This window comes from Ammospiza caudacuta, chromosome 1, assembly GCF_027887145.1.
Source record: "Ammospiza caudacuta isolate bAmmCau1 chromosome 1, bAmmCau1.pri, whole genome shotgun sequence".
In the NCBI taxonomy this organism is placed as follows: domain Eukaryota; kingdom Metazoa; phylum Chordata; class Aves; order Passeriformes; family Passerellidae; genus Ammospiza; species Ammospiza caudacuta.
In genome coordinates, this window is record NC_080593.1 from 105,578,625 (window position 1) to 105,592,144 (window position 13,520).

General features: G+C 41.3%; 1 protein-coding gene across 1 annotated transcript in view; it reads left to right on the forward strand.

Annotated features, from left to right (window-relative positions):
* Positions 1–13,520, forward strand: part of DLGAP1 (DLG associated protein 1) — a 136,473-nt gene that overhangs the window by 42,111 nt on the left and 80,842 nt on the right. The window contains exons 3-4 of the mRNA XM_058803335.1: positions 752–929; positions 3,671–3,911. Coding sequence (XP_058659318.1) covers positions 752–929; positions 3,671–3,911 — 419 coding nt within the window. The remainder of the gene's footprint in view (positions 1–751; positions 930–3,670; positions 3,912–13,520) is intronic.

Below are 13,520 nucleotides of genomic sequence, written 5' to 3' on the forward strand. Positions count from 1 at the left end.
TTAAGACATAATATGAGTGTGTTTTGCATGGTTTATATGATCTGTCTGCCCTGTTGGCCCATACACCCTTGAAAGCCCCGTGAGAAACAGTCCTGTTTCATGAGTGCATACTTGAGAACATGTCAGATCACATCACCAGCAACATTTTGAGATGTGGATGTTAATTTAATAAATTTAGAATCATCCAGCTGATCGAAAGTATCAGGCCTGTTCTTTCTTTACATGCCTCCCCAGCAGGTTTTGATGGTTGTTGCATTCATCTCTGGTAAGGCCACAGGGCTTTCTCTGCTGCTCATCTCTGTGGCTTCTCTTACTCTTTTAAAATCAGTTTGTGAAGTCCTTTCAGTGTTGTCACTTCAAAAGTCCCACATGGGGGGGGGGGGGTGCTGGAGCTGTATTTTTACACTGTACATTGTCAGTACAGTGTAAAATTTTTCTGTTCTGCTGTCAGTAAAGAAAATGAATGTGATTTTGCCATTATGCTTAGATGTGGTTTACGGAAAATGAAAAGGAAATCCTTTCCATCCTTTTCTCTTCCTACCACCAAATAGAAGGGTGGCAAAATCCAAATAAAAGTACTGACATTGCCTTTATTTTATAAATATACAAGAACTGTGTCATGACTTGTTCAAGTCATGCTGTTCCAGTGAAAAACATCTGGTTATTGTCACTCCTGGTGAGGTCACTTGGATTTGATGGAATCTCTTTTTTCTTCCTTTCTTTTTCTTTTTTCCCCACCCAAAACTCCCAGGATATCCAGTGAACACTCTCCAAAGCTCCAGATTCGGAGCCACAGTTACCTGAGGGCGGTGAGCGAAGTCTCCATCAACAGGAGCCTGGACAGCCTGGACCCCGCAGGGCTGCTGACCTCCCCCAAGTTCCGCTCCCGCAATGAGAGCTACATGAGAGCCATGAGCACCATCAGCCAGGTGGGTGACCTGCACCTGGAGAGCCACTGTCACACTGGACACTCCTTCCAATAAGAGAAACTGGATTTGGCTCACCAGCACTATCATTGAACAGGGTTCTTAAGGATCTTGTGCTTAGTACTGCCAATCAAAAATTTTTTAATACCTCAAAAAAAAGTTTGTATGCTGACTGAGGTGCTAATTTAAAATTAGGCTGTTAATAGTTGTATTCCACAATTTTAATAGAGATTTTATTTTATGCATTCTTTACTTTGTGTACCTCCAAATTTTTCACCTAAATAGTAGGAATATTACAGGATATGTATTAAGTGAAAAGATCTGTCTGTATTTTTGCCCTGAAATCCTGTAAGAGATCTTCATGCTCCTAAACAAGAAGAAAAATTAAGTTCACTGTGACAGATTCAGTTTTTGTGTTTTAATGTTATAAAATAGTCTGTCCTTGCATTCAACATGCTTGTACAGCTGAGTTCATAGGAGGCAGATCTGAAAGAAGTGCAAAAGGGCCAGCACACCACAGGGCAGAGGGCCAGTAGTTCATCTGCTACATCCTCTAGTTCCTTGGTATGATTTTTGGCTTGCTAGCTTAAGTGGATCATTTGGGTAAATCACTTGGATGAAAGAACTTCCTTACACTAGTCCAGAAGTGCAGCAGGCAGGATTTGTGGTGCCAGATACTGATCCTGGAGGATGACTGGCATACCAAGTCATCGCCATGTCAAAAAAAGTGTGCAACATCAGTGACACCAGGACTTCAGCTATGGCCATAACAAACACATCTGCTATTCAATATGGAGCTGTAGTTCCCTTTCTGCAGTCTACTATATTTAGACACTACCGAGTATTTACCTGTGTATTTGCATAGTGCATGGGCTGATGCTCTAAAAGGAGGGTCAAGATGTATCTGGGAAGAAACAGCACAGAAATTCATGTCTCAGAGGCAACTACATGAACATTAGGTCAGGTTACTTGTTTAGCTGCACACTTAACACACAAAGCTGTCAGCCAAGGAGTGGTTATCATTTGCCAAGGTGAACAAGTATTTTAGTTTAAAATGCATTAATTCAGAGATATTTGCTTGAGGATTGGATATGCTCTGCTAGAGTAAGATTATTCTTTTTGTTGTACTACCTACTACTCTTCCGTGCTTTTTAAAATATTTTTCTTTGAAAAAAATATTTTTTGCTCTCTGAGATTTTTCAGTTATATATACAAAGACTCCACAAAAAATTTTTTCTTGGTAACATTAATGTGGAAGAGAATTTCTAACGGGGGTTTTTTCACCTTCCTAACATAGTCATATCTTCTCCTGCTAACTTGTTCTTGTACATGCTTGAAAACTAACAAAATCCTCAAGTGATGGTTTCCATCTGCATGTTTCATACAGTGATAATTATTGGGCTTTAATGCCAAGCTCAGGGCTCAATGCTCAGTTTAGAAACATGAGCATCCATTAATAATTAAGCCAAGGTAAATGGTTTCCAGATTCTTAAGACCTGTAGGAAGTTTTTGAATGCTCTTTAACCACCATGAGCACAAGTCTTTGTCACCACCTAGTGTCTGCTGCACAAAGGGTCTAAGGATTCCTTTGCATCTGCTCTCAGCCAGAAATTTAGTTCTACAGACATTTTTTCCCAGCAGCAAAGCTGGTTCCCTTACCAACCTCCCCTTCCTGTGTTTGTTACCCTGCAGCTTTCCGGGCACTCAGGTTTTGTCAGTGTGATTGCCTGTGGGTTGCATTGATAATGTACAGGGGTTAAGCTGACCCTTCTTGTTTTTTCCTCACCACACAATGAAAGTGTGAATTTTGTTTTACATGTAATGATCACAATGGCCAAACATTCAACCTCTGCCGTGGGCTCTTGGTCACATAAAACAGACACTGCTATGAGGCCTCCAGGCTTCCCACCAGTTTCAGAAGAGCCAAGAGCCCAAACTCTGCTGAATCTTTGCCAACACCTCTGTCTCCCTTTTTTATACATTATTTTTCCCCCTCACCATTGCTGCTATGGGATGTCCCATTTATCTTTCTTCACGTGCAAAGGGATCCTCTAACAGGTGCTGGCCATTGTGTCACCATAGCTTGAGAGTGTTCTAATGACTCCACATGACATTTGCTGCTAATTTTTCTTTATCAGAAAGAATTCCTGGGTTAGGCTGCCCTGCTCTCTGTCTGTGCCACCTTATCTCTGTCCTTTGGCTGAAACAGTTTCTCCAAGCACAGGCTTTTTACGAGAACAGGCAGTCAGAGTAAATAGCTATGTTTGCAAGCTACAGACAACTATGTGCATTTCACCTAAATCAAAATGGATTTCTGCTCTGGAAAATTTCCACTCTGTCTCATTTCTCCCCCCTTTCCTAAAAATAAGTAAATTCGTTTACTTAATGCAAATCCCTACGACAATAGGTGTCTCTTAATGCTCTACCATGTACGTTTGATAAGGAGGTTAACACAGCTACTCGCTGTAGTATTCTCCAATTCCAAATTAGCAATACAAAGGATAACCCTAAACTTACTCCAACTAATATTAATAAAATTACAATGGGATGACACAACTTATTAAAGATCCCATTTGCATTTGGTGACCACCCAAAGATCACATCCCACCAGTGATGATCCACATTTTGTTTTATTCTTTGCAGAACTCTGGTTATTTCTCTTGTATCCTGTTGCACAGTAATTAGGGTTTGTGTGGAACATCCACGCACGGGCTGCACTGATGCTGCCGGGTGTCTGTCTGCAGGTGAGTGAGATGGAGGTGAACGGGCAGTTCGAGTCGGTCTGTGAGTCGGTGTTCAGCGAGCTGGAGTCCCAGGCCGTGGAGGCGCTGGACCTGCCCATGCCGGGCTGCTTCCGCATGCGGAGCCACAGCTACGTGCGGGCCATCGAGAAGGGCTGCTCGCAGGACGACGAGTGCATATCGCTGCGCTCCTCGTCTCCCCCGCGCACCACCACCACCGTGAGGACCATCCAGAGCAGTACTGGTGAGTAACACAGGGAAATCCAGAGGGGGTGGCAAGGGAAGATACTTCCAGTGCATTTCCATCAGATCAAGCTTTTCTCTGCCAGATGCCAAGCCCTTAACAGAGCCTTGTGTTTCACCAGGGAGCTGGACAGACTAATCAGCCTCAAACCACACACAGACCAAGGCTGATGCCTTTGATATGGTTCCTTCTGTGTCCAAGCAAATTTATTCTGAGCTAAAAGCAGAGAGAAGGGAATTCCAAGGTCATTTCTCATCTTACTGTCCTCCCCAAAAGAGCAATCACAATTTGGCAAGGATGAGCAAAGAATGCTCTGGGTTGGCAGTTCTGCTGGCTGTGACCAGCAGAGAAGGGTCCCTCTGATGAGATCTACAAAGCTGAAATGAGTGTATAAATTACTGGATGTGGTTTTTACTGGCTTGAAAAGACTGTTCCAGCTCTCTAGGCTCCATCTAAGATGTGAGAATGAAGAAAAGAAAGAAGAAGCAGTCTGCAGGTCAAAACATGCATGTTCACATTTTGCTGTTACATTCTTTCTGCAGTTCAAACTATTCAAGCCTTGCTAGAGGAAGAGGTTTCAGTGTAAACATGAGACTTCTAACCTTCCTTTTAATGTTTGAGGTTGCTTTTCTTTTGGAAATAACCATGATGAATGTCAGATTTTGTCACCAAAATTGTGCTTAAGGGGAAGAAAAACCAAGTAAAACCAAATTCCAAATCTGCCTCTCTCATTCAGGAAAGCAAGAGGCAGGAGCCATTACATGTGTGTGCTCTTCCCTGTGGCAGGATGAGAGAGAGCCTCTTTCTTTTGACCTCTGTGCAACCATTCCACTGTTTTACACAAGCTTCATTTACTATTCATATACTGTTCATATACTAATCATATTCTTGACTAATATTGACTATTATACGTATTTCACTGTACCTGCTCTTTTGCTGTATTTTTTCATTTATGTTTTCTGTAAACTTTTGTCCTTCTGTGTGTTATCTCACAGGTGCAGTTGTTTATGCCTTGTAAGTCTTTTTTAAAGCTGCTTGTCAATTGTTCTATGTCATCAAAGAACACTTTAAATCCTTTTACCAAAAATGTTCAGCTAAATTAAAGATTTTTCTAAAAGTAGCCAGTTTAAGTACTGTTGGAAATATATTGGCAGTACATCACAAACATCAAAGCATTTTTAACAAATGCTGCAGAGAAGTTCTCATCTAAATCACTAAAGAAATAGTATTCACATGACAGCATTTCTGCTATAGAAATAGCCCTTGTGAGCACACGGGGTTTGCATCAAACCACAAAGACAGGATTTGCATAAGGTGTGTGCTACTTCATTGTGTGGTATTAGTTTGTGTCAAACATATTCTGAGGCAAAAGCTGAAGGATGGGAGTTTTCAGGGATTTTTCAGTGTGCACTCATCTTTGTTAAATCGTCTTGGGTTGATCCCAAAGAGGGTTTTCTATTCTGTGAGAATGGCTTTGGTAACACTTTTGCTTTATAAAAATATTAATACAGAAGAGAATAACTATTTTTCATTATCTCTATGTAAGAGGTTGTTTCTGTTGCTTAGGAAAATGATGCCCGTGTTTGGGGATGGTGGTGGATAAATGGAAAAGGTTGGCTGTGTGTGCCAGCCAAAAATGCTGGAAAACATGAAAGAGGAAAATCTGTACTGTAAACTATGTCTTGTTTATGGTCCCTTTTTTGTAGTGAAACCATAGAGGCCTGATCTTTTCTCTGGGTAGCTGGCTTTATTTAAAAAATCATATGAACAAAACTGTGATATTGAAAAACATAATCCAGTGAGTATGTCTTGAGTTATTGCTTCTGTAGTCAGGGTGTTAAAAGCAGAGAGGAATGATTTGCAGTGCTCTCTTTGGACGTACATACAAGCATTTAAAGATTGCTGTGGATGCCTGTTTTCTGCTGTGGGAATTTTACTGAGTTATCTTTTTCATTTTCTAATTCTTGGGCTCCAAGGGCCCATCCCTTCAACTGGTAGCCTTTCAGATAACTTGTCTCTTTTAGTACCTGACTTACATACCACTATCTGCTTGATTGGTATTAGAATTGAATTAATTATATTCAAAATCATCTATATTGACTACCTTGGTGTTGCCTGTGCCTGGCTCACAGAAGAGAAACATGAAAGGCAATGTTGATGGTTTCTATTTATGTCTACTTCAATAAAATGGGAAATGGAACAACAACTAGGCAGACATGAAGAAAGGAGTACAGTATCTCAGGTTTATCTCTACTGAGGTGATGTTGCAAATGTTTTTGTGGAGACATGGGAGCAGTTACGATCTAAAAATGGTTTTAACATCCCCAAATAACAGTCCTACTGCCCCTAGCATCCCTGCCTGTTCAACCAAGAAAGATTCCTTTCATCAACATTAGTGATACCCTCAAGAACATGGCTTTTAATTCACTAATACCAAAGCTGTGATCATACACTGATATTGAGAATCTCTTTGCCAGCTGAAAGTCCAGGGAAATGCCAGCTTGATGGTGGAAAAGACAGGAGAGCTGTCGGTTTACTGGATTCAAAATTGTTCCTCTAGAGCAATGATCCACAGCTTTCCAGGGCATCTGGATAAAGCAAGAACTATGGACAAAAATCACACTTTGCCTGTTAGCCTTTGCTGTTGGGGTGGCAGCCTCAGGTTTTCATTTCCTTTCACCACACAGCGTTGGCAGTTTAGTTCTGCAATCAGGAACTGCATTGTAACTCAGTTCCTGAGGATGTGCCCAGTCTGACTACAAATCCGTGCACTGACTGTGGCACAGAGCTCAGCTGAGGGTGGCTGCCCACCTGGTGGCCTCTGCAGCCTGCACTGACCTTATGCTGCTGTGGGGACACTGAGGGGTGGCTGCAGCTCGATGAAACTGAGCCCAAGTGTAAAAATGGAGGTGGAGGCACAGACCTGATGTCACCAAAGGGGTGAAATGTTACACTATGAGTGGGGAGGAAAATCTTAACCTCACCAAAGTCTGCTACCAAATTTCCTCCTAATGTCCAACCTAAACCTTCTTGGGCACAGTTTAGGACTTAGTCCTCTCATGCTGTCACAGTTTGCCTGGGAGAAGGAGTCAATCCCCACGTGTGAGTCAGCACATACAGGTAATGATGGCAACCACCCAACCACAGCTGAAATGCAAAGAGTAGGGTTATTTCATTACCTCACCCACATGGCTGGGCAGCAGAGACACACTGGGACACACTCTCTTGGGCTTAGTTCATCCTAGTGAAAAGGCACAAGGCTCCATTAGGTTCAGTTCATCCTAGCACACAGTGGGGGGGAACCACTGCCTGCCCCAGGCATCAAGGGCCTTGCACATGTGCAATTTATCACAAGGCTGTGCTTTTGTGATATTTCACTTCCAGCAGAAGGCTCAAGCATATCTGTGTGTGTTGTCTCTACATGGGAATTCTACTTCTCAAAACCAGCAGAGGATGAACAACACTGGGCATAATAAATGGACACTCATTCCCACTCTGACATTCTTAGCATTCCCAGCTGCAAGGTCACTTTGAGAAAAACTATTCCCTCCTTGCCAAATCTTCCAGTTTTAACCCTTTCCTCCCAACACCCCACCTGGCTACAAACTCCCCTTATCCTTGGTTTTAAATGAAGGGTTTTGGAATGAGGAAGAGAAAATGCAATCTTGACATTTTATATGGAGTTATAAATCACACACAGAATCACTGGGTTGGAAGAGATCTTTAGGATCATCAAGTCCAACCCAGCCCTAAAACCTCAATTAGACCATGGCACAGAGTGCCACATCCAGTCATAAACATATCCAGGGATGGTGACTCCACCACCTCCCTAGGCAGACCATTCCAGCATTTTTTTTATCGCCTTTTCTGTAAAATATTTTTTCCTAATATCCAACCTATAATTCCTTTGGCACAGCCTTGAGACTGCATCCTCTGGTTCTGTCAGTTGCTGCCTGGAGAAAGAGACCAACCCCACCTGGCTACAGCCACCTTTCAGGGAGTTGTGTAGAGAGCAATAAGGTCATCCCTGAGTCTCCTTTTCTCCAGGCTGAACACCCCCAGCTCCCTCAGTCGTTCCTCATAGGGCTTGTGTCCCAAGCCCCTCACCAGCCTCATTGCCCTCCTCTGGACACACTCAGGAGTTCTGTGTAGTAAGCTCTATATCTCAACTGTGTCGTGCCTTGAAAGCTAATCAGCTGAAAAGCTCTGTTCACCCTCATATTTGCTCTCTCAGCATCAGTGGTACCCATGGAAGCATCCTGACTGGGGCCATCCTTGGGAGCAGGGCTGTGCAGGCTGGGAGGCAGAGCAGCCCTGAAGTGCTGACATATGTTATACACCATAGGCTGCACTAAAAATTAACACCCAGGTCATTTGAGCTCTTCAAAGGAGTTTAATGAGCTGTGAGTTATTACATAATTTGATCCCAGGTTATTTGCAGATGCAACTATTGTAGCTGAAGCACTTCAGCCAACAAATCCAGTCACTAAATAAGTAGCCTTTTAACACTTTTAAGTCTGTGAATCATTTCAATGAGCTGAGCTTGAAGAATGCAGTAATTAAGAAACAATTAAATGTTAAAGTAGTCTAAAGAACATCTTTCTCCCACATTTATTGTGTCTATGTTTCTAAACTTTCCCAACGTAGCCGTGCATGATGCTTTGCTGTAAACAAACCTTATGACATTGCGAGGGCTCAGGCATGGGCACACATGCATACAAATATATAATATAGTATAATGTACAAATATGTAATGACATCTCTCTAGCAGAGCCCAAGTTGTAACATCAGGAAAAACTCTGCCCTAGATTGCAATTCAGTTCCTATCCCCCGTAGAGTTAGGGGAAGAGAAATATCAGAGTTATCTGCAGCAATGCCATCTGGTGATTCTCCGTAATATTACACTTCTGCTTAAAAGCAAAATAAATAAAAATCCCAAGGAAATCATGCTGTGTAGCCAGCAGTTAGAGAAGGACAGACAGTTACCACAGGATATGCTAATTGCAGTCTTTCAGCTGAGCAAACCATTTTCCTTCCATTCATTGGAACGTCTGATCAAGACAAGTCAGGTATTTTGTGAAAAATCTCTAAGGGGCTGCCTAGCCAATTAAAAAAAATAAGCATATAAAATGCAAACAAGTCTAAAACCTGGCTTGTGCCAGAATTCAAAAATAAAATCAAATCCTGTGGATAAGGAAGCTGTAACTGAGTGTATGCCAGATGCAAGTACTTTGGATTCTTCAGAGCTGTCCTTTCAGAGACTGCTCTGTTCAAAAGGAAACAAAAAATTAGGATTTCACATGTGATTTCCAGTTGAAGCTAAGGTTGGTTTCTGGATCTGTACCAAAATTAGGATATTTCCCCAGAAGGTCTGAAGAAATGTAACTACATTGAGGCCTTCAAGCAGATGTTGAAACTTAAAATAAATCTGAGGATTATAGAAAACTGTTTGACAAAGAATTTACATGGTTCATTTCCTCTCTTTCCTTGAGTAATCCTAAAATGTGTTCTGCCTTTGGATCTGCGATCAAATTGCTTAAATCAGCACTTTAAAATGTTTTCCTTTGCTAATGAGGATCTGACCTTGGAGGAGAACATTATTTCCAATTTCAGAGATGCCTGACTGTAGCTAGTACGAGTTTCATATCTTCTCTCCTAGTAGTCAACTTGATGAATGTTAAGCTCCACATCACACCAAAACCCACCATTTTTATGAAGGTTTTTAATGAGAAATTCAGAAAGGGTGAGAAATGGACTTTATTTTGTAGGGCATGGCCTAATTATTTTTTTCTGCATTTGAAAACTTAGTTTGGAGGAATTTACAGCAGTCTCCAAAGTTATAAATGTGTTTCAAATACAGGGAATGAAAAACCCATATTACCCTTTGGTATTCCATCTCTTCTTAGTATTCTTATTCTTCATTTGCTTGGTATGCTTCTAAACATTTGGGCTAAGGTTCATAGTGAGGTAAGAATGTGAGAGAGACCTTAATTATTCGAAACCGCGAGCTTAAAATGTCTTGAAGGAATATGTTGTCTTACTTTGTGAACACTTCCAGAAACACGGAACAACTCTGCTATTTTTTTGAGACAGCACTTGTTTGGTTGACTTCTCCAGCTGTCCAAACAACTTGGACATCTCCAAGGTTGAAAATGGGTAAATCATACTCCTGCCCCACCAACTCTGCCAGTGTCTGTATTTCTCTCATGCTGGGGAGTGCCATGCTGGGCACACACGTGAGATGTGGCCTCACCAGGACTACACCTCCCTCAAACCTCCAGCTGTGCTTTGGCAAAGCCTGGCTTACTGACAGCATCCTCAGTGCAGGGATACACTGCTGTGTGCTGCTCAGCCTGCTGCTCTGTAAGACCCTGGTGGCCTTTTGAGATGCTGGGAGTAAGATGGCCATCAGACCTGAGAGCTGATAGTCTCAAATGAAATGGGAAAAGGCATGATTTTAGAGGAGAACTTTAACAGAAATCCCTATTGTTCTATGCAAAGAACTATTAAGTGTATTTCTTATCAAGTGGAGCACAAATAAAGAGGACACAGGGATTAGCTACTTAAAATGTAATGTTTCATTATGTGTTAATTTTGCATTAATTTTGATTCAGATATAAAAATTTTTGTGGAAGCCCTTTGCATATATTTGTATGGAATATGCTTAAATTCATTTTTCCATTAATCCATTTCTTTTAATACTGCACACACAAGAAGTGATAACCTTTTCAGGTGTTCAGATTTACACAGCTCTCCCTGAAGGTGTACAGAGCATGTTTGGATTTGAACTCTGCTTTAGTTTCAGACTAGGTAGGTGTGTTACCAAATGCACCACTACTGGAGATTTTTGTAGGGATGTTCAGGACCCCAGTTTCATGGAGACCTCCCAGTGTGCTAATGCAGTAAGAGAGTCCTCATCCCATGATTTTGTACCCCACTCCTGATGTGCACGTTCTTGTGGAAGTGCCCTGATGGAGTCTGCAGTCATGCCTGTGTATTACAGCACCTGAATGCCCAGCACCTATCTGGGAAAAAATGCCACTTGATGTACCATAACAAATGCACAGGAAGTCATTACAAGCAAAAGAGTAATTTAAAAGTTGTTCTGCTGACTGAGCACTGCATGTCTCACGTCTCATTAGCTGAGAATTAACATTTTTCTAAGCCCATAAACAAGCGTGAAACCTCAGTAATTTTGCCACAATCCAAGACGTGATGGCTTATGGCACACAGTCTCTCCTGCTCGCTGCTACAAGGCAAGTCTGCCCTTTGCCAGCAGCTTGGGCTGGCTGACAGGTCTGCCTCAGACAGGGGCAGCAGTTTAGCTCAGGGCTGGTGTCCCAAGAGCAAACTCAGGACAAGGCTGGTGTGATTGCAGCAGCTCTGACTCAGCAGCCTTGTGTATCTGTGGTTTTGGGGACAGTTACCTGACTTGAACACAAGAATAGGAACCAACCTTCTTTGAAATATGCCTGGAATCACATCACAAGGAAGCAGGTTTCCCATAGCAGCACCAGCTTGTGATTGCAAACTAATGGGCGGAATATGCAGCAGGATAAAAAACCACAGTCATTTTTCATTTGTAAATTGTGAGAGGGCAATATAACTTTTATCCCAAAATGTTGTTCTCAGGAACTGGTCATTGCTCTTATTCTCAGAACTCTGAGGACTAGAGATACATCATTCCTTAGCTCAAGAGTAAATAATTAAATTTTCCCTTTATGGAAAAGTACAACAAAGACTGGAATCTTTCTTTGTTCCAGCTTATTTCCATTGCAATGTTTTTGTGATGGCAGTGACAGAAATGAGCTGAATCGGTAACTGAAGACATGCCCCAATTTATATAATGGGATCACATTTTGAGTAATAATTCCTGCCATTTTCCTAAAATAGATTCATGTGCTTTTAACTACAGATTTCTTTTGGAAAGAGGACTTAGGCCTCTTTCCTGAAGAGGCTGTGCTTAATTAATATAGGCAGTGTGTAAAAATAACTCAGGTTTTTCTTTTTAGTTTGTGCTACTGTCCAATCTCCTGCCATTTGCTGCCACTCACCTTCACTAAGTTCCACATCATTCCTTTCAGACAAACTTCAGTATTTTGGTTTTCCCCAGATATAATACTTGCAAAGCTCTCTTGAGCCATAGGATTTTGCAAAAAGTTACAGATGAAATACTTGGTGATGATGAGCTTTTTAAAGTGACTGAGTGATTTTTGATTTCAAAAAACTAAGAATTTTTAATAAGTGTGTTTAATGAGTACAGCTCTACAGGGCTCCTCTTGTAGTACAGCAATTTGTTTGGAGCCATTATATTTCATCATGTCAGTAATTCCCATTTTGGAGCTCAAATATGATGTATTAGGTACTGAATAGTGTAAATAATTGCACATTTTCATGCTTCCTAAATATGTGTTTATGCAACAGTCTAACAGTAATTGGCTCTTTGAAGCTATGGAAGACTATGGGGTGCGTACATTATTAACCACTTTTTGAAACAAACACTGCTTTGTTTCCTTAACAATATGACAGACAAACCCAAAAGAAATATGGCAGCAAAGAAAACTGCACATTAAAAAAATTGCAGAACCTCTGAAGTATACACAGAGATATGATTTACTCTCTTTATTTCTTGCTATTACACCGGTCTCACTGCACTGCTTCTTACAATGCTCAATAAAAAGCACAATGCAACCAAAATACTGGGATCTGGAAAACACCTAATGCTATTTTGCAAAGAGGAACTGTCTCACTGCCATCAGAGTCTAACAGTTCCCTTTATCAAAACCACACTGTAGGCAGATGTTGGTAATCTGTTCTAATGCCACAACCTTTGTCTGGCCTCTCGAGGGACAAATGGATGTGTTGGTCTTTGGAAATCGTTTTCCCTTGCTGAATTTAGCTTTGGTCAGATGGGAGAGGGCTGAATTGCATCCCACTTAAAATGCAGTAAGCCATCTGAGCTGAACAATTCCTAGTTGCTTTGATCAAGGATTTGAGCTAAGCTATCAGAGAAGGGAAAAAAATCCTAAAAAACAATAAATAACACCACAAAACCCTCTACTGTGACAGATGTCTTGCCTGTTCTGTTGAGGAAAATGCCTACCTTTTGTCTCTGTATAGTCAGGATGATGGTGTCTTGATAACCATTCTCTTTCTTGCAACAATTTTCAAATTAATTCTGTCTTTAGCTAAAGTAAAATGTAGATATGTATCCCACTGGGAAGGTTTAGATGAAAGTCAGAATATTGCAATAGAATAGCAAAACAAATGCTGGCAGTCTATTTCTGTTTTGAAATTTTTTTCTCTCAATTTCTTTTAACTTCCTTGTGAACTTCATGAAGAATCAAATAAAATTATGAATATTTGTGGCAGAAAAAATCAGGGTCTACTAGACCAAAATAACCAAGCTATGAATAAAACCCAACTCCTCCATAAGCCTCAATCTGACTGCCTGACACAAGTCCTAAGAAAACCTGCTGCTTTCCATTTTTCATGATGGGTAATTTGCACCCAGGTGACAGAACGAGTTGTTACCTGGTGCCATGTCCTTACACTGTCTTACCTCACACAGCCCCCTGAACGCTCATGTGACATTTTACCATTTGCCTC